The 22,071-nt window shown below is 39.6% G+C and overlaps 1 protein-coding gene across 8 annotated transcripts in view; it reads right to left on the bottom strand.

Annotated features, from left to right (window-relative positions):
• The window catches only part of ttll4 (tubulin tyrosine ligase-like family, member 4), a 33,574-nt gene that overhangs the window by 9,274 nt on the left and 2,229 nt on the right, over positions 1–22,071 (bottom strand). For 3 of the 8 annotated variants that reach the window (XM_061842589.1, XM_061842587.1, XM_061842595.1), the window contains 15 exons: positions 19,793–19,892; positions 18,132–19,012; positions 16,651–17,068; positions 16,450–16,576; positions 12,600–12,679; positions 12,424–12,487; positions 10,857–10,975; positions 8,718–8,828; positions 7,138–7,214; positions 6,872–7,063; positions 6,709–6,791; positions 6,410–6,538; positions 6,183–6,305; positions 998–1,096; positions 767–901 (listed from right to left, as the gene is read on the bottom strand). In XM_061842589.1, coding sequence (XP_061698573.1) covers positions 767–901; positions 998–1,096; positions 6,183–6,305; positions 6,410–6,538; positions 6,709–6,791; positions 6,872–7,063; positions 7,138–7,214; positions 8,718–8,828; positions 10,857–10,975; positions 12,424–12,487; positions 12,600–12,679; positions 16,450–16,576; positions 16,651–17,068; positions 18,132–18,467 — 2,093 coding nt within the window. In that variant the 5' untranslated portion in view covers positions 18,468–19,012; positions 19,793–19,892. Of the gene's footprint in view, positions 1–766; positions 902–997; positions 1,097–6,182; positions 6,306–6,409; positions 6,539–6,708; positions 6,792–6,871; positions 7,064–7,137; positions 7,215–8,717; positions 8,829–10,856; positions 10,976–12,423; positions 12,488–12,599; positions 12,680–16,449; positions 16,577–16,650; positions 17,069–18,131; positions 19,013–19,436; positions 19,456–19,792; positions 19,893–22,071 lie in introns of all 8 variants that reach the window. The other 5 variants (XM_061842593.1, XM_061842590.1, XM_061842591.1 and 2 more) reach the window with 3 other exon arrangements.

Raw genomic sequence — 22,071 nt, 5'->3', positions numbered from 1 at the left:
ATAGCATTTGAAGTGCATGTTTTGTGCCTGTTTCTTCCCTCATCATTCAAGTTGTTTTATTGTCTGCTAGTTGTGCTATTCTGTTTGCTCTGGTGTAATGATTTTGGCTTTGTCTAACACTGTGGGTGATGATGTTGTGTTGACTGGTGACTTGCTAGAACTTGTGAGGAAATAGTAGTGAGGAAAAAAAAAAGTATAAGCTTGTTCTTCTGCGTACAAAAACAATTGTGCCTCACTGTATCATGAGCGGCATCATGCCTGCGGCCAGTAATATAGTGCGCATTGTGTATGTGTTAAATACTGAAATTGCACCCGGAAATGAGACTGTGCCTTTAAATACGATGAGCCTTATGGTGGCAAAAATACGTTGTTCATATATATATATATATATATTTATATATATATATAAAATATGATTATTTTTTTTGCTCCAGACACCAATAAAATAGTAAGTGAGCTTTATAACTGCAGTTTGCTTACTGCTTGGTAAAATGCGTAATTTCCGTGCAGTCTTTTCTGTGTCATTATTTGTGGTGCGCCACCACCTAGAACAGCACAGGAACAAAAATAATAAATTTAAAAAAAATCTGCATTATGTCAACTCCTCTAGGAGTGGCTTGGCCATGGGTAACTTAAAAAAAAGTTGCGGAGTACAGTTTTAATCACAAAACCTTGGTTGTTTATTGATGAATAGCCAAATAAATGAAAGCAAAAATTTGAAATTTCACTATAGGATATCTTTTCTGTTCATGTGCATGTTTGTTACCTGGGTGAAATGTTGACCTCCAGGATCCAAGGTTTCAGGTTTTCATCTAGCATGATATCGAAGCCAAACAACTCATGGCAACTGTAAGGTGTGCGCACATGCATCTTGAGGAGAGAGTTCACATATGGTTCTGACCTAATCACATGCATGAGAGAGAGAGAGAGACATGAAGTAGGCTTTGAGATCCAATGTAGTGAATATTTTGAAAACAAAGAAAAATAATTCTCTTACGCAATTATTGTTTTAATAACAATATCTTTTATCTTCTCCCAAATCAAGGTGATGTTTACTCCCCTGGAGCCAAGATACTCCCACAAGGCCTTCAAAGCCCTGAAAACACACAAGTGTAACTCAGCCTTAGACGTCACAACTCTTTTTCTATACCGTAGTGATAAATACACCAATGGTATTTTAAAATAATTTCAGTGAGCATGAAAACTGTATCAGACATTGAAATGGTTGGGAAGTGATCCAATAAACTACAAACAAAAATAAAATCATCTTATATGAATGACTATGTAACAGCCCACTCGGTCCCTGCATCACGCAAAAGGGGACAAGCAAAAAAAAAAAAAAATCTTAAACTTGTTTGAAATTATTAACTCAATAGCATAATTCCCCAGTCATTTTTAATTTATTGTCACATTATCAATAAAATACCAATGTGCTTGCCAATTTTTTTTTCCTCCTTTGAGTGTGTAGATTCTCAGTGAGCCAGGTCATGGTACAATACAAAGGCTGAAACAAAAAGAATCGGCTGCTGTTTGGTGAAATTGGTATTTTTCTTCTAAAAACACTCAAAAATGGCTTGGGCAATTACCCCTCCCTCAAAACAGTTTCAAAGATGCTATTGACCTGAAAACGTCACCAATCCAATCCATGTAATCCACACATAAAAAGAAAGCAGAACAAATAAACTCATCAATTAAGTGTAAAAAATGAAATTACACAAGGGAAAAAAAACATTGAAAATATGAAGGAAGGTGTAAAAGGCATGGAAGGCCAAGACAACATAATCTATCAATAATCAAATAGCAATCCAGTCCCTTGTCAGTGCAAATGGTTCAGTCCTAATTGATGGGCGACAAAAGGTCTCATTGCCAAGATGAGTAAAGACACATCAAAGCTTGTTTAAAGTTTGGTGTGCAACATTATGATAAGCCATTTCAATACAGTTGAAACCAGAGGTTTAGATACATTGTCCAAAAACACAGGTTTAATTTTTTTGTCTCACTATCTCACGCCAAATTAGAATAAATCTATCCTGTTTCGGGTCAGTCAAGATCACCAAAAGTATTAAATTTTGTTAAATGCCACAATAATGACAGATTTTCTTTAATTTATTTAGAATTTAATATTTTCTTTGAGGTAAAAAATGTACATACATTTTCTTAGTATCGTGTAGCATTTCCTTTGAACTGCATGATTTGGGTCCAATGTTTTGGGTAACCTTCCACAAGCTTCTAACAGTACCCTGCTGGAATCCTTCGACATGGCTCATGACGACTTTCGACGTAAATGCGCTCGCAGTACGTGAAGAAGCTCGGAACGTGTACATTTGGCATAACTTCTGAACATGCTCGGCACAGTTAACTAGCATTTCCTGTTTCAGGGTGAATACTTGTTGGTTAGGATCGAGTTTGTTTCGTTACCAACGATTATGAAATAAGTAAATTAATGTCAAGACTACCCATAATAAGCAACATCTTTCAATATCTACACTGAAAAAAATTAAGTATTTGAACACCCTTCTATATTGCGTATTCGCCCACTTAGAAATCTGGGAGGGGTCTGAAATTTTCACTGGAGGTGCATCTCCACTGTGAGAGAGATAATCTAAAAAGAAAAAAAAAAAAAAATCACAATGTAGGATTTAACGATTTGTGTGATACAGCTGGAAATAAGTATTTGAACACCTGAGAAAACAATGTTGTTGGTACAGTAGCCTTTGTTTGCAATTACAGAGGTTAAACTTTTCCTGTAGTTCTTCACCAGGTTTGCACACACTGCAGGAGAGATTTTGGCCCAGTTCTCCACATAGGTCTTCTCAAGATCAGACAGGTTTCTGGGCTGTTGCTGAAAAACACGGAGTTTCAGCTCCCTCCAAAGATTGTCTATTGGGTTTGGGTCTGGAGACTGACTAGGCCACGCCAGAACATTGATATGCTTCTTACGGAGCCACTCCTTGGTTTTCCTGGCTGTGTGCTTTGGGTCATTGTCATGTTGAAAGACCCAGCCACAAGCCAACTTCAATCCTCTGACTGAGGGAAAGAGGTTGTTCCCCAAAATCTCACAATACATTGCTGCAGTCATCCTCTACTTAATACAGCGCAGTCATCCTGTCCCATGTGCAGAAAAACACCCCCAAAGCATGATGCTACCACGTCCATGCTTCACAGTTAGGGTGGTGTTCTTGGGATGGAACTCATCATTTGTCTTCAACCAAACACGTTTCGCGGAATTATGACCAAAAAGTTCCATTTTGGTCTCATCTGACCACAAAACTTTCTCCCATGACTCCTCTGTATCATCCAAATGGTCATTGGCAAACTTAAGACGGGCCTTAACATGTGCTGGTTTAAGCAGGGGAACCTTCCATGCCATGCATGATTTCAAACCATAACGTCTTCGTGTATTTCCAACAGTCACCTTGGAAACGGTGGTCCCAGCTCTTTTCAGGTAATTGACCAAGTCCTGTCGTGTAGCCCTGGGCTGATTCCTCACCTTTCTCAGGATCATTGAGACACCACAAGGTGATATCTTGCATGGGGCTCCACTCCGATTGAGATTGACAGTCATGTTTAGCTTCTTCCATTTTGTAATGATTGCTCCAACAGTGGACCTTTTTTCACCAACCTGGTTGGATATTTTTTCGTAGGCCTTTCCAGCCGTGTGGAGTTGTACAATTTTGTCTCTGGTGTCATTGTACAGCTCTTTGGTCTTGGCCATGTTACAAGTTTGAGTCTTACTGATTGTATGGGGTGGACAGGTGTCTTTATGCAGCTAACGACCTCACACAGGTGCATCTGATTCAGGAAAATACATTGAGTGGAGGTGGACTTTTTAAAGGCGGACTTACAGGTCTTTGAGGGCCAGAATTCTAGCCAATAGACGGGTGTTCAAATACTTATTTGCAGCTGTATCACACAAATAAATACTTGAAAAAAATCATACATTGTGATTTATGGAGTTTTCTTTTTAGATCATCTCTCTCATAGCGGACATGTACCTATGATGAAAATTTCAGACCACTCCATGATTTCTAAGTGGGAGAACTTGGAATATAGCAGGGTGTTCAAATACATAATTTCTTCACTGTATGTATTTCTACTCGTAACAAATTTTATGCGTGTAATTTTTCATGCTTGACAGTGCAGACTTGCGAGTGCAATGGCACGTGGGCAAAATCAAATCACAATGACTGTTATGATGCTGTCAATTTTATAAAGAGCTCCAGTTTCTCCTGCAGCAAAACAGCCCCATCCCCATGCTTCACATGTGCGATGGAGTTCTCAGGTCTACAAGCTTCCCCCTTTTTCCTCCAGATGTAACTGGTTATTATGGCCAAACAACTCCACTTTAGTTTCATCAGACATCAGACGTCTCCAGAAGTTAAGATCGGTGTCTTAGTGTCTTTCTTCAAACTGTGATCTGGCTTTTTTTAAATTTCTTTAAGAGTAATAGATTTATTCTCAAGATCATCATTCTCAGTGCAGGATTCGTTTTACTGTGGCTAATGACACTTTCTTCCCAGCTTCATCTCGCATCTTCACAAACTTTTGTTCTGGGATTGAGTCATACATTTCGGACCAAAACACAATAAACTCTAAACCCCTTAAATTCATAACCAGCAATCAATTAACACATCAGTTAACCTATCAGGAGCTCCCAAAGACCTGACATCATCATCTGGGCTTCTCCATGTTCTTTAAAGACATGTTACTTTTTGTTTATGTAAACTTTTGACCTCAAAGAAAATATATTACAGGGAGTCCACACTCAGTCAATCCAGTTACGCTTTCTTAGTATGTAATGTCACGTGACTAAGAAAGTGTAACTTGATTGGCTGGGTGTTGGTTCTGACCTGAATAACCCTGCCTTTTTAACACTGAATTTAGACAGTCAATTTGAGACACCGAATTGTAGCCAGATGAATCTCAGGAGACTGAAAATACTGCGTTTGAATTTTTTTATGTGGCGAATTTGTCAATATTGAAACGTTAAACTGAAATACAGCTGTTGAAAATGTGATCACTTAGAAATAATGTGAATTTTACAACATAAAATTTTCAGTGGCATTTTTAATTCAAATCCTGGTTACACATATTTACTTCCATAGGCGCCTGAATGTTTTCATTACACACTTTATATTTAATGAGGAAAAATGGTTCTCAATGCTCATTTCAGCCACTGCCTACTATTAGGCTTAAAAAAAAAAAAAAAAAAAAAAAAAAAAAAAAATCACAATTACATTAAATCTTCACACCCAATTAATTTTCTAAAAAAGTGAGGTAGAGGGTGCATACAGTTGCGGTCAAGTTTTTTTTATGCACAGGGAGAATTTATTTCTTCATAAATTCATCCCTCCAAATGATTGTGTTCCAGATGTTTTGAAGCTTGTCTCTGTGCTGTTTGGCATATTGCAAGTGTGATTTTCTTGTGGAACTCGCATGGTTTCTTTTGCTGACTCGACAATGCAGCCCAGTTTTCTTCAAGTGCCTCATGCACCTTGAAACATCCATACCACTCTTTTTCAGTCCTGTATTTCATCTGACATCATCTGTGGGGTTTTCTGAATCTCGAGCAATTTTCCTGACTATTGTGGAAGAAACTTTTGTTCGTCAGCTTGATAGCTGTTTGTTTTCAAAAGAATTGCTCATTTTTCACTTCTTATTTAGTTTCAATTGGAATTCAAAGTTCCTTGGATCTTTTCACCCTTTTCTTGTTTTATACTGTTCAATTACATTTTACAACTAATCTTTTGACAATTCTTTTGCTTTCCTCGTGAATCAACATCCAGAAACGTCAAAGTGAAGGTCTGTCAGGAGCCCAGAAATTCACAGAACCTTTATATACAGACTGATTACAAGTACAGATGTGGATGGATACTTTTAGTAGCCATTCAAACCCATTTGTGTCAACTTGTGTTATCAGCCCAGAATCCCAAAACTATATAAACTTTAAATCAGGGCCATAGGTGTAGCTTCTGTTGTCATTTTGATGTTAAAAGAATAAACGCAGTTGTCTGATCATAAATGGCTCCACCCAAGCACTAACCATAAGTGAAAGAAATGTTTGTGTGATCATTCACATTCTCAGAAAAATTGACAACAACAAAAAAAAAAAATTTGACAGGGTATGTAAACTTATGAGTACAACTGGATGTAACTTCAACTGTACTGCCCTATTGTGTTACCATTTGTGTCCCTGGCAGGCTTTGTCATCGCTGTTGGCTTGGTACTCCAAATTTTTCTTGTTGACACTATAGTTAGTCAGATGCATGAACTTGTTACTTAGCGTTTTCATGGAAGACGAATACCTGCAGGGGGAGAGAACACCAAAGTTTAGCCAAATTATTGGCCCTAACACACACATTTCCTTCACATTAAATGTCACTATGGTAAACAGTTCGTGACCACTGACTTGCAGCTAGCGAAGCGGACCAGTCCATCTGAGAAGATATATATTCTGAGAGGGTCGTAGCATGTCACATAGACGTAGATACGCAGGTCAAACTTGCTGCCACTGATGAGATAGGGCTTGTGGAGATACCTGACAAAGAGTTTATCATTGCTTGAGAAACATTGCGACGGAAATATATATATTTCTTAATCAATGAACAAAAGTTTTGGGAAATATTTAACAGCTCCCCCAACGTAGTAATAATAAGAATAATGTGTCCCAAGACTTTTGTTCATAGGATATACTTTGTGACTTATTACTTCTGGACTAGAAATGATTTCTTGCGCGGCATCTGGCTCCATTTGTGAATGACCTGGATTCCTGCTCCTCTGGCTGAAGCGGGCTGTTGGGATATATTAAATCCTGGAAAAATATCGACAATTGTGGGGCAAACTGTGATAAAGTTATGCAATGTGAATTTACAGGTTTGATGATCCATTTCTGTCTGGATCCATCCTTCCAAGCCTTGCGTAACTGCAGGATATCCTGAGGAAGGACAAATGTGCGTGGGAAAAAATTGAACTCCTGCTTGCCGAAGCGACATGCCATCTTGGACAGATTCTTCCACAGACGGTCCTTCCTGCCAATCTGGAACGTTCCCGGGAAGTGGTTCAACTATGAAATGCCAGAAAGGCACAAAATGACATTCTATCTAGACTGAATTATTCCAACCAATATAAGGTTCTCACCTTCTGGTGCTCTTGAAGAGTTCTGAAACAAGGAGACTTCATGTGGTGGCCCCAGCAGCCCAACCAGTCGTTGCTTTCTTAATTATTGGACACTCAATGGTAAGTGTTTTGAACTTGTCAAAAGACACAATAGGGCTGCACGATATTTAGTTTGACCATCATTACGATGTATGTCCGGGCCATAGTTGCATCACAGGGTCTTCGTCAATGTTGGTGTACTGTATAAGAGTTGTTACCAAACTTTTTTTGCCGTGCCCGTCTTTTGGAGAAAATATTATGATCAAGCCCTCCACCCCACACACACGCACGCACACACACAGACACACACACACACAAGCTTTTTTTTTTCTAAATACACATTAGCTTAGCTTGCAATAAACAATCACTGCAGTGGTGACCTTTACAATTGAAAAGTTACACTGGGGAATTTATCAAGCCGCCAAGAATAAAAAACCCAAACTTTTTTTTCTGCAAAAATTTAATGTCTTGGATTCCTGCAGTCATTTCAGTGGCTGGTGTGGGCTTGTGTGCTCAGTAGTAAAATTAGCTGCTGGTTGTAACTTAATGAAAAGTGTATGGAAGCAACGCACCCCTTCCAGTTTTAAAAACACTGGTGTGTACAGTCAAAATATACAGTCAAATTACTGTAACGTAAAAGGTGAAGAGCAGAGGGACATGTTTGGATATGCTAATAAAAAGAATGTAAGCCTGTTGCATTTTCTATTTCGCTCTTCAGAATGAAACTACTGTTGGCAAGCACAATTACGTGAGTGTGTGAAATGTGTTCAGGAATGCTGCGAAAAAAAAAAAGGAGAAAACGTTCTTTTGTAAAAATTGATTACAAAGGAAATTATTTGTATCAGAAGGCATTAGTTAAAACAATATGATCACACTATGATAATGTGAAATTTTAGTTTTGTATTAAGGACGTCACATTATCAATGTCCTCTAATCATTGTACCAGTCACACCATGTTGCACATTTGTTTGCACATTAAGGAGAGGAAAAAAAAACGGCGAACTTGGTTAAAATTTTTGAATTATGAACTGAACTAGTTAATTTTCAAACAAATTATAAACTATACAACTTAGAAAAGGTGGCACGGTGGAGAGCATTAGCCCCACAGTTCTGAGGACCGAGGTGAAAATCCTGGCCCCGCTTGTGTGGAGTTTGCATGTTCTCCCCATGCCTACGTGGGTTTTCTCTGGGCACTCTAGTTTCCCAACACATCTCAAAGATATGCATTAATTGGAGACTCTAAATTGCCCCTTTGGTGTGACTGTGAGTGAATGGTTGTTTGTTTTTATGTGCCTTGAGATCAGCTTGCAGCCAGTTCAGGGTGTACCCTGACTACAGCCCAGAGATAGCTGAGATAGGCTCCAGCTCTCCCTCAACCCTTGTGAAGTAAAGCAGCTTAGAAAATGGATGGATGGATCACTTTTAAGATACATTTTACTAAAACTGATCCTGTATTATTTCACATCTCAATATAAATGCCAGGTTAAAAAAAACCCATTTTATTTTCCAATGTCGTGCAGCCCCATCACTGTGTACAAAAAACTTGGCTTGAAGTAACCTACTCTTGGTGTGCACGAAGTGGGACCTGGCGATGGCGTTTTTCACAACATTGGGTGTCACACTGCTAATCTTCCATTTTAAAAGTTGCATTGTCTCATCAGGGAGCATTTCAACTGCAGGACACAAAGCAAAATGAAAAATGACTGTGATGTAGAGACGTGACAAAAAAATACCATAGCTTCCCAAAACCTAAAAAGGGTAGAAAGAAACATTGCAGAGATATCAAATTAGAGTCTACTGGAATTGTAATCCTTGTTAAAGTTGTGATTTCCACGAAATCCAAGATCATCTCACAAAATCAAAGAAGGAACCTCCTTCAGAATATAGGAAGTAGGGGCACTTAATCGAGAGACTGTCTTCATGCAATGGTAAGTGCTGCTGTGCTCTTTTGGTTATAAAGAGTTCAAGGGGGCGATCAGGCTTAAAATACATAAATACTGTGAAATGTTTACATCAAATTGCACCTATTGGCTCTATTGTGGCCAGTATTGACACCAATGAGCGGAGCCATTTGAACTAAGAAGTGTCAGGATAGGCTCCAGCCCGCCTGCGACCCTAGTGAGGATAACCAGAATGGAAGATGAATGAATAAATGAATGAATGATAATGGCGATACCCTCTGTTGACCATAGATAAGAATTAGATTTTAATTGGGAAGTTGACGTGGAAAGATTATACATTACTAACATATAAAGACAATGCGTTATTGCGAGTACATGCTGTTTTCCAACGTGTATATTTCCAAACAAACTGGAATTTGAAAGGTCAAACAAAAATGAATGGATAGTCTATACCAGCGGTGTTCAATGCGTCGATCGCGATCGATCAAGGCAGTCTTGGTGGATCGTGGGACGGCCCAAAAAAAATGTCAGCCAATGTTCCCTCTAAACTGTGCGTGGGCGCAATTGTGCACCGTTGATGCAGTTTCTTCGCAGATATTCTGCGTGGCGCTCAATAAAAAAAAAAAAAAAAAAATCCAATGCAAATTGAAAGTATAACATACAGCTATTGAGTTTGTGGCATTTTGCAATGTGATTCAATAAGTGAGGGATGACTGGTTATTACATCCAATGGCACAATTCACATACGTACTGAAAAAAAAATGAAAAGAGGAAGCCACTGGTTTCTTTAGGCAGCACACAGAACTTTCTCTAATAACTCTGTCTCCTACTTTACCTTACACCCGCCCCCGACCCCGCTCTTAAAGATGTACACTCATAAATACAAATGTTACAGTACATACGCAGCCCATCAATGTGTTTTATAATGACAGCATTCACCACTGCTGCTTTAGTTACCAACAGTCTGGGCAACGTAGAGCAAAGACGAGCTAGACATACTGCTTATGTTTACTTCCGATAGTAATGGATAAAGTTAAAGAAATGCTTTTGTTTTAAGATGCAATGACTGTCGGGGTATGTGAATAATCGAAGAAAAAGTGGTTAAACTGGATGAGATTCTCTCTTTTCAGAGTGTGAAAGGTCTGGTCTCAAGCCAAAGTATTTTAAATATAGGAGGCAAGATAACATTAACCTTAAAATGGATTGGGAGCATCATCATCATCTTCATATTCACCTCCCCTAACCCCACCCTCCCGTCGTCGGTAACTCGAGAGAGGCTGGCTGCTTGAAAAGTACATCTTGAGATAATAAAGTCTGGGCAGGCATAGTCTCCACTAATGAAAACTGGTGTTTGTAAAAAAAATAATGGTGAAAAGAAAATACAATGAAAAATGTATTTAAAAATTACAGAATGCGTTTATGTATGGCCAAGAGGCCATCATCAAACTGAAAGGGTCGTTTAACTTGGACAAGGTCTGAGGATCAATGTAAATGTGTGAACAATAATATGGATTTCATCCATCCATTTTCCAAGTCGCTTATCCTCACAAGGGTCACGGGAGTGTTGGCAAGATAGTTAAATTACTATGCCTTTTTAATCACTGTTGCTGACTAAATGACTCACAACTTGTATTAGAGTGGAGATCAAAAGTTGGGTAAAATTTTGACTCACATCCTCAGATTAGTAATGGCCACTTAGATTTGAGTAGTGGGGTAAAGGTAGAAAAGTTAGTTTTTAGGTATTGTGTCAGAAAAGGGTGGATGAGACAGCTCTTTCACAGCACCTGTGTGTGTGCATACCTTGTTCATTGGCAGTACTGAAATAGAGTGTAGGAGGGATAAGCGGGAACAGGCTGGGAATGAGTGCCGGTTTCTTCTCCTGATTATCCTCCTCCTCCAACAACATGGGTTCTTTAACACTAAAAGAAGAAAAGTTAATGTATTTGATTTAGCACAATGTGAAGTATATTTGATTCCCGTAAAATGAAAAAAAATACAAGTGTCATAAATCATACAAGCAAAACATATCACAAGGATTAAAATCACTAGACCATATGAACTTACAATATCCTATCATAGTCATATCCACCTGCTTGTGAAAGTTATCATGAGTGAAATCAAAATGACAGGCACTCACATGACTGTCATATAGGAGAAGTCAAATAAATAGATGGATGAAAGATGAGTGTATCTCCACTGCTAGCTCTCAAGTCAGTTAATGTACATTTACTATCCATGCACGAGCTACAGATGTCAGGCTTGGATGGGGGTGTGCAGGTTAACGAAATCACATGAAGTCAACAATAACAGAGCCATTTTGCGGAGACGTACAGACGAGTGTTTGGTGGACAATGCTACAGAGCTTTCCACCACAATCTGTTGCTTTCAGGCCCATAACAATGCCTGTGTAGAGAATGGACACAGGAACTGATAGATGTATGGTGCAAGTCATCAAAGGGGGAGGCGCCAATTATATACCACAACTAGCTTTCCATTCACTGACCATGGCATAAACCTGAAAAGATTCTAAAATAAAGATATTTGTTTTTTTTCTAACAAAAAAATACTGCATATTGTGTTTGTTTTACATTGACAATGCAACCTCAGTTTAACACACCCAGAACCAATGTGCTTTTGATTTAACGGAGAGAATGGCAGTGCTTGATTGAAACTCAAAATGCTCCCATGCAGTGGAGAAATTCTGTTAGTTCCAGAATTGGCCGCTGTTCTTTACTGGTGCAATCAACAGACAAAGACTGGTACCTGTATTTTCTGTAAGAGCTGGTCTAATTTACTTGAATGCCTGTCATGTGCAAGTCTCTCAAACGTGCTACGCCAATCCTGGTATAGGCTTACAGTGGAACCCCTACTAACAAAATAAATCAGTTCCGGAAGTCATTTTGTTACGTGAATTTTTCATAAGTAGAAGTATTTCACATGTAAATACCCTAATCCATTCCAAGCCCCCCACCATAAATAAGCATTCAAAGTACAAAATGAAAAGAATAATAAAAATGTTCATTTATTTTTCCCTTCAAGGTAAATAAAATCATTATTTGAAAACTGCATTCTGTATTGCCCTGGGTTGTCTTGCAGTGATATTAAAATTGGTTTGATGATTTGAAACCTGTATGTGTGATAGATATGCCTAAAAAAAACAAAACAAAATCAAATACATTTTCACGGTATTATAGGTACCCTATCAAGCATATTGTTTTAGATACACTAATCAGTACGGGAACAATTCATGTACTACTATAAAACTGTGTTGAATACATTTCTGACACAGTTACGTGGCCGCATTAGTATTTTGCAAATTATTTTTAATATATTTCTGTGTGTGCTTGTCTACAACAGGAAGGCTTACCTACACAGGTGCACAAGAGACTGGGTGGATGAAATACCATTGACAGAGGATGACTCTGACCAATCTGGAAAAGAATACAACTGAAAATTAGCCACCGGATTTTAGGAAATGTGATGGCGCTTTCGGGGAATTGACGAGTAGATCAATTGCAAGGGTTAGTTCGTCAAGATCTTTACCATCATCGCTGCAGGTATTCTCCAATTCATAAGGCAGTTCCTCCTCAATGCTGCCGTCCACCTGCATGATGTACTCTGAACTGGAAGACACATACAATGAAGAAAATAAGTATTTGAACACCCTGCTATATTGCAAGTTCTCCTACTTAGAAATCATGGAGGGGTCTGAAATTTTCATCGTTGGTACATGTCCACTGTGAGAGAGATAAAGAAAAATCCAGAAATCACAAAATATGATTTTTTTAACTATTTGTGATATCCAGCTGCAAATAAGTATTTTAACACCTGTCTATCAACTAGAATTCTGACCTTCAAAGACCTGTTAGTCCGTCTTTAAAATTCCACCTCCACTCCATGTATTATCCTGAAATAGATGCACCTGTGTGAGGTCGTTAGCTGCATAAAGACACCTGTTCACCCCATACAATCAGTCAGACTTAAACTTATAACATAGCCAAGACCAAAGAGCTGTCTAAAGACACCAGAGACAAAATTGTACAACTCCACATGGCTGGAAAGGCCTACGGAGAAATTGCCAAGCAGCTTGGTGAAAAAAGGTATACCGTTGGACCATTTGGATGATACAGAGGAGTCATGGGAGAGAGTTTTGTGGTCAGATGAGACCAAAATTGAACTTTTTGGTCATAATTCCACAAAGCTTGTTTGGAGGAAAACGAATGATGAGTTCCATCCCAAAAACACCATCCCTACTGTGAAGCATGGGGATGGTAGCATCATACTTTGGGGGTGTTTTTCTGCACATGGGACAGGATGACTGCATTGTATTAAGGAGATGATGACTGCTGCCATGTATTGTGAGATTTTGGGGAGCAACCTCTTTCCCTCAGTCAGAGCCTTGAAGATGGGTCGTAGCTGGGTCTTTCAGCATGACAATGACCCGAAGCACACAGCCAGGAAAACCAAGGAGTGGCTCTGTAAGAAGCATATCAAGGTTCTGGCGTGGCCTACCCAGTCTCCAGACCTAAAACCAATAGAAAATCTTTGGAGGAAGCTGAAACTCAGTGTTTCTCAGCGACAGCCCAGAAACCTGTCTGATCTAGAGATCTGTGTGGAGGAGTGGGCCAAAATCCCTCCTGCAGTATGCGCAAACCTGGTGAACAACTACAGGAAATGTTTGACCTCTGCAATTGAAAACAAAGGCTACTGTACCAAATAACGTTCAATTTCTCAGGTGCTATTTGCAGCTGGATCACACAAATAAATCATTAAAAAAAAAACATACATTGTGATTTCTGGATTTTTTTTTAGATGATCTCTCTCACAGTGGACATGCACCTACGATGAAAATTTCAGACCCCTCCATGATTTCTAAGTGGGAGAACTTGCAATATAGCAGGGTCTTCAAATACTTATTTTCTTCACTGTATGCAATCTTTAGGGTTTAACTAATTTGCTATGAACGTAAAATTACATCTCCAAAAAAAAAATAATCTAATGCCACAGATGTGAAGTTCCATTTTCAGTGTTTTGTTTTTTTTTTATTTCTTGTAAAAGCCTTCGTGCAGTTCCTCAGTAAGTATTTAGGCTATGAGAATGGCTTCCGTATGATCAATCGATACTAGAAGGCAGGAGTCGTTTCGATGAGATATTTAACCTGCATTGTCCAGAAAGCCCACCCTCCATATCCGGTGATAACCCATCTGGAGAGGTGGCATGAGAAATGAGTGTGGTGGTGAGAATATGGAGCAATGCCGGCAGCAAACTCTACAACAGAGTTTTTTAAAGCAAAAAAATATGAAGTCCCATCATCATCCTTATCAGAGAGGAAAGGAATGACATTCTGTGAAGGCTCGAAGGCACGCACGCTTTGCTAACCTCAAAGCTAACGACCATAGACTGAGTTGGTGGAACGCGCATAAATAATGACAGTTTGCAGTTTACTTTCCTCGCAATTGTGTATGTAGTTTTTTTTTTTTTTTTAAATGCGCTTTGTGTTCTACATCCTGATTCACTGAGGGAAACCCGCATCATGTTTTTCCCACCCAATTGACTAAGGGACTGTAGACCACTGTCCTAGGTATCGGACCGCCGCGGAAGAGGCCCTACCGGCCCCGCAGTTGTCCCTCCACCCTGCGCTGTGGCTGCATTGTGCTGCAGTGGCGTTACTGTACTTAGGGCAGGTGATTGTAGCCAAAAAAAAAACTGGGTGCTCAGTTGCGCATTAGAAAACAAAAATCAAAACAAACACATGAAACCCATCATGCTCTCAAAGCCAAGCAGAGATAGTGAAGGGCAGGGACCCTTCATCTGATTGTCAGTGTGCATATTTGTGCACAAGCATACGTGGTTTTGAAATACGGGCACTCACATGCACAAAGTTTTCTCATGATGAGCAGATAGCTTCATAGTCACAAAAAATTGAGTGGCAATGCCTAATTCCAACACAATGATGGAACATTTTGGATTGAAGCTTGATGAACGCAGCGATCCTGCTCACGCTAATAAGCTGATAAACAAATGCAACAATGCAAATTCAAATGTGGCAGCATACAGTATATGATGCACATCTGTTCACATCACAAAAAGTATAACGTTACTATTGCAATAGATGTAGCCATTGGTGACAAAGCCTGCAGAAAAGTAGTACAAATGTTGAATGAAAACAGGATGCTTTGATCGACTTATTGTAGCTCCCAGTACCAAGGGGCGGCCAGTGGGCCACACGGAGTTTCGTCGTGACTTAATTTTTTCATTTGAGGTATCACAAAAGCAAAAAAAAGGCAATAAATTGAAAGTTCTGCTTGAAATGTACCCATTCACAAAGTTATCATTCTCAGTTTTTCTTGAAACGAGTGTTTTCAAGAAACTTACCAATGTTCAACTGCTATTTACTAAAGAATGGCAAGATGGAGAAATTTGAAATAAGAGGGTTACATCTTTGTTTTTGTCTTTTTATACCATGACAGGAAATTTCCGTAAGAAATTCCACATTTTTTAGAGTGATCCTACATCCTAAACTTAAATCCTATATAATGGTCACCTTGACTTACACGTGTTGTTTGGTGCCTTGTGTTAGGGCAAAATTTGAATTGTGAATTTTGACATTTAATGTACAGGACAGGCGGCACGGTGGATCAGCTGGTAAAACATTGGCCTCACAGTTCTGAGGACCCGGGTACGATCCCGGCTCCACTTTTTTGGAGTTTGCATGTTCTCCCCTTACCTCCGTGGGTTTTCTCTGGGCACTCCGGCTTCCTCCCATACCCCAAAAACATGCAACATTAATTGGACACTCTTAATTGCCCTTAGGTGTGATTGTGAGTGTGGCTGTTTGTCTCTATGTGCCCTGCAATTGGCTGGCAAACAGTGCAAGGTGTACCCTGCCGCCTGCCCGTTGACAGCTGTGGTAGTCTCCAGGACTCCTCACGACCCTCGTGAGGATAAGCGGCAAAATAAAATGAATTGATGGATGGATGAACAGGATGGTTAACACTCAAGTACAAAATTAAGACACAACAACAAGGAGGATGGAAAATATGCTAATAGACTGTGAAGTAACCTCATGGAGTCAGAACTCATGCCGTGTGCCCAGAAAAGTCACGTCAGCATACAAGTACAGCAAATATGTCATCTTATTTTTCAAAACCAGTTAATTTTCTTTCTTTTTTTTTTAAATATGTAACAGTATAGAGACTTTGTTTTCATTATACTTAAAAAATTGTGGTGTTTTGGGCTCAGAGAACAAATTCAACTGGTCAGGTAGCACTGCATGTATAATTTGGAAGATAGCATATTTCTTAGAATAACCCACATGAAAAAAAAAAAATACAGTTCATGGTACTTACTGGGTCTGTCAAGAAAAAATGTGCTAAGCTTTTGTCAATCTTACCGCTCATCGCTGGCCTCACACTGACAAGACGTCGATGACAAGCACATAGCAGGGACAGAGGTGGCTTGTGCCTGGTTGGTCAGGTGAATGGCAGAAATTTTGGTGGTCACAGAGCCCATCATAGTACCTGAGGGATGGGACAGTAGTTTAGAGTGCTGTGCACAAGTAGGAAAATTACAAGACCGGTCTGGTTGGGATTACCTGGGAAGGTGCCCGGCAGCCCATGCTTATCCTTTTGTATGGCACTGACATTGAGGCAATTTTGCATGTGACCATTGAGCTTCATGCATACAGTTTCATTTTCGTCCAGTGCACTTTGTGGGAATTTGTATTCATCCAAGGCTGTCGATGTTTGAAGGTTACCACTAATTAGAGGTGGACAAACACCTATGACTTGAAGAGGATTGTTCACTGCATCTGATTTAACATGACTGTTTTGTGTCTGACAGAACTTGTTAGCTGAGTTCTGCTGGTTGAAATTAGGCACCAGAAGGCTCTTGCTCATTTCCACTTTGTCAAGGCTGGAGGCATCCTTTCTCATATTTGGCCCTTGGAGTTCAAAAGGAGAAAGGCATATGGGAGGCACTGAAGGTATCAGAGAAGGTTTTGCAGTTTCAAGCTACGGAGACAAAATAACCAAATGAGAACCACAACTATCTCTTCCATCCATCCGTTCTATACAGCAATAGTCATGATTAGACTCAATGTTTCAGTACTTTTTGCACAACTTGTTGTTCTCTAGGAAATATCTGAACCACAAAACTCACAAAGGTGTTTGAGCCAAGACTCGACCGAAACATTTGCAAAGAAATTCACTTCTATATTGTTGCTGCGACACTTCCACTCTCTCTGCATGACACTAAACTCAGTGGCAACTTCCATTTGAGAAGATCCAGTTTAATGTCCCACAATGGTCTGGTTCATAAATTGTTAGGTGATGTCTTGGTTTCATGATGTCAAAATGTGAACAGCATAATAAAGAGGAATGTTTAAATACTAATGCTATGGGAACCAGGAAATGAACGGGTCGATTCGTGGATCAAACAACGGTGATGAATTTGATAGCCGGCTTCTTGTAAGAAAACAGAGTTGTGCAAAAAAAAAAAAAAAAAAAAATGCAAAGGCCAAACTACTGTTAACTCACATGGAAAGGCTAAAGAGCAGTTTAGGTTCATCCTGACATTTAACATGAACGGAGAATTAATGTTTTTTTTTGTCTCCCATAGGGGAGAACTACAAAATCTATCACATGGACGTGCAAGCTAAATGAATATATCTCTATTTTTTTTTTAAGTGTGGAAAAAAAAACATTTTTAAACCTACATTTCCAAATTGTTCCAGTTTATTTCTGTAAATTCCAACTTTGAAATGATTATGGCAACAATGGGCTCATTTAATGAGATCCAATTAACGTGTGTCCAAATTCTGCCTTTACAAAAAATACAATGCTTACATTTGATTTGACTGTCATGGACTGTCATTTGTGATTGTAGTTTGCTGATTTCAATAGATCTTATTTCATTTCACAACATATGAGGGTCAATGTTTTACAAACACGGAGTACAGTTGTACACTACAACCACAATAATAAGCATGTTGTTACAGTAATGCTCCAAATATTCAGTTTAGTATTTACAAATGTGTACCCCCCCCCCCTCTATAGATTAGACTTTATTTTATACCTCAGACTTATTCCTTTGCATAGAGGGAGGCCCTTGGACTGGTTGGAAGGTGTTATCACTCGGGCTGTTTAGGATATCCCTTTTAAGGGCGGAATGGTCGCCTGTGTCCATGGCACTGCTGGAAAGTAGCTTCGCCCCTGTTGACTTGATTTCATTTGGATTGCCATTAAACTTCGGCAGCTGTCTTGGCATGGCTGAGGATTGGGTCTTGGTTAAGCACACTTGGTCCTGAGCAGATGAGGGTGCTGGACGTTTGGTGCGTACTTGATTAGGAAAAGGCACTTGAACAGTCGGAACAGTCTTTGGGTCGATGTTGACCGATACAGCAAGAGGCATAGTCGCGTTTCAGCAAGCCTCTGGGCGCCCTTTGTCCCAAGGTGAGGATTTGATGGGAATAGTAGGACTCCAAAAGGCAAATGAATTTCCTTTGAAAAGACACTTGAGGTTGTGGAGACGTCAGCTGGAAGTTAAAGAGCCTGGGAATTTTCCAAGTTGATTTAGACAGGAAGTTCTTGCTAACTGGTGTTGCCAGTGAGCAATAGCATTCATCACTGCGATCCAAGCTCAAATGTCAGCAAGCAGGAAAAAGGCAAGCAACTCCTGGAAGAGAGGAAGCATCAAATGATTTCTGGACAGGTCCACAAAGGCAAGCATGAATATTTTATGTATCGTTTTGTTTTCCTCAAGTAATTCAAACTCGTATACAAGACCAAGTCCAGCCAGGGAACAAGATCTTATCAAGCAAGATGAGGTTTCTTTATGGTCAGAATTAAAGTCTAAGGTTAACATGAGATTCAGGTAGCACAAAATCTTGTGAGATGGCCTCAATATGTGTCATCTAATTGTTGTTCCTGGATCACTTCTCTGGTCAGAATGGGACACTGCAACAAAAAAATATTTGGGATTACAACTAGTCAAAAATATATACAGTATGTCTGTGTGCACGCATGTATGTCTGTGTGATTAACTGGTTGCATAGGTTAGCTAACAGTGTGCCTTTCCTAAGACAGGCAAATGATAATGATGGTAAAACGATCTGGCGATAGAGAGCAGACTTAGATAGTTTGGACATGTTCAGAGGTGAGAGAGTGAGTATATTGGTAGGAGGGTGCTGAGGATGGAGTTGCCAGTCAAAAGAGCAAGAGGAAGACCAAAGAAAAGGTTGATGGATGTTGTGAGTGAGGACATGAGGACAGTGGGTGTTAGAGAAGAAGATGTACGACATAGGCTTAGATGGAAAAAGATGACACCCTATGGCAACCCCTAACGGGACAAGCCGAAAGGAAAAGAAAAAGAGGTTTATACCTGCAATGTTTTGAAAATGCTGAAAGTTTAGTTCAAGATAATCGGCGTTAGTGGCAACAAGCTAGCGATACATTGTAACAAACATTCCTGTCAGCAATCATGATGTATTGTCATAATCTAGCGTAATTTACGGCAGTATCTATTGTCAATCCATTGATGTAAAATAGCAGTAGATGATCTATATCTTCCGAAAGTATGTAGAGGGGAAACGTTTTCCACTTCAAAATAACTCATATCACGGGAAAATAACAGTTCGCATTTAAATATATGGACAGACTATTGTAACGTTAGAATTTAGATCAAGTCAAGGTAAATCACAATTACATACTTATTATAATTAGATACTGAAACATTACCTGTATTATATCCCAGAAATGTTTTCAATGTAACTCAGGGGTGCCCAGATTCCACCCCCCAGCACCATTAACCTGCAGGCCATCGGTGGAAATTCAGCTCCTGTGGGTCGAAGACAAAGAAGAAGAGGAAACCGGATTCGTCGGCAGAAGAAGAAGAGGAAGGTACAGAGCCCACAAATGAGTGTAAGGACTTTGAATGTTGGGATAATGACAGGAAAAGCTCAGGAATTGGTTGACATGATGATTAGGAGAAAGGTTGAGGTAGTAAGGCTAGAAGTTTAGGAGCAGGATTTAAATTATTTTACTATGTAACATGGGAAGAAAAATGGAGTAGGGGTTATTTTAAAGGAAGACCTGACTAAGAATGTGTTGGAGGTGAAAAGAGTATCAGATCGAGTAATGAGGCTGAGTTTTGAAATTGTGATGGAAATATGTTGACTGGTGCCAGTAGTGTGCCAAGTAGATGGAAAGAATACTTTGAGAAGTTAATGAATGAAGAAAATTAGAGAGAAGGAAGAGTTGAAGAGGCAAGTGTAAATGACCAGGAAGTGGCAATGATTATTAAGGGGTTTAGAATTGCACTGAACAGGATGAAAAATAGAAAGGCCGTTGGTCCTTATGACATACCTGTGGAGCTATGGAAGCAATTTGGGGAAGTGGCTGTGGAGTTTTTGACCAACTCATTCAATAGAATACTAGCAGGCAAAAGATGCCAGAAGAATTGAGGAAAAGTGTGCTCGTTCCCATTTTTAAGATCAAAGCCGATGTTCAGAGCTGTGGAAACTACAGAGGAATAAAGTTGATGAGCCACACAATGAAGTTATGGGAAAGAGTAGTGGAGGCTAGACTCAGGACAGAAGAAAGAATCTGCAAGCAACAGTATGGTTTCACACATAGAAAGAATACCACAGATGCATTATTTGCCTTGAGGATGCTCATGGAAAAGTACAGAGAAGATCAGAAGGAGCTACATTGTGTCTTTGTAGACCTAGAGAAAGCCTATGACAGAGTACCAAGAGAGGAACTGTGGTACTGCATGCGCAAGTCTGGTGTGGCAGAGAAGTATGTTAAAATAGTACAGGACATGTATGATGGAAGGAGAACAATGGTGAGGTGTGCCTTAGGTGTGACAGAGGAATTCAAGGTGGAGGTGGGACTGCATCAGGGATCAGCTCTGAGCCCCTTCCTGTTTGCAGTGGTAATGGATAGGCTGACAGATGAGGTTAGACTGGAATCCCCTTGGACCATGATGTTCACAGATGATATTGTGATATGCAGTGAAAGCAGGGAGCATGCAGAGGAACAATTAGAAAGATGGAGACATGCACTGGAAAGGAGAGGAATGAAGATTAGCCGAAGTAAAACAGAATATATGTGCGTGAATGAGAAAAGTGGAGAGGGAAGAGTGAGGCTACAGGGAGAAGAGATAGCAAGAGTGGACGACTTCAAATATTTAAAGTCAACAATCCAGAGCAATGGTGAGTGTGGTAAGGAAGTGAAGAAACGGGTCCAAGCAGGTTGGAACAGCTGGCGAAAGGTGTCTGGTGTGTGGTATGTGACAGAAGAGTCTGTGCTAGGATGAAGGGCAAAGTTTACAAAACAGTGGTGAGGCCGGCCATGATGCACGGATTGGAGACGGTGGCACTGAAGAAACAACAGGAAGCAGAAATGGAGGTGGCAGAAATGAAGATGTTGAGCTTCTCGCTTGGAGTGACGAGGTTGGATAGGATTAGAAATGAGCTCATTAGAGGGACAGCCAAAGTTGGATGTTTTGGAGACAAGGTTAGAGAGAGCAGACGACTCACAAATGGTTATTAACAGGTTAACGTCGTGTTGTTTCATGACACACGAGATCACGCGCCCATATCGCGAGAGTTCTCGATTATCAAACAAACATGGCAGCTCCCAGTAAGAAGGCGCGGTTTCAAAATGTTGTACGTGGGGAAACTTACCGTTAAAACGTTTCAATCATGGGACTTTCACAAAGATTTTGTGTATGAGACAGATAATGAAGGGGGTCGATTAAAACTACTTCAGTGTAAAATATGTTCCAATCATGTTACGGAAAAACGAAAAGGAGTCAAAATGAGAGGATTGTCTGCTCAGGTATGTGAATCTGATTCCGAGCATAACATCGACATGTTTCGTTTTAAAGTATAAGTGCGACACCTAAAATGTTTAATTTTATCAACTGTCAAATAAAATGTTAAATCAAAAGGGCTAGTTGTTATATAATTTTTAATTACATTGATTTTAAGTAGATATAATTTATTCAAGAA

The sequence above is a fragment of the Syngnathoides biaculeatus genome, chromosome 14 (assembly GCF_019802595.1).
Source record: "Syngnathoides biaculeatus isolate LvHL_M chromosome 14, ASM1980259v1, whole genome shotgun sequence".
NCBI lineage: Eukaryota > Metazoa > Chordata > Actinopteri > Syngnathiformes > Syngnathidae > Syngnathoides > Syngnathoides biaculeatus.
The sequence above is the reverse complement of the archived record's forward strand: the minus strand, read 5'-3'. Positions and strand labels throughout refer to the sequence as shown.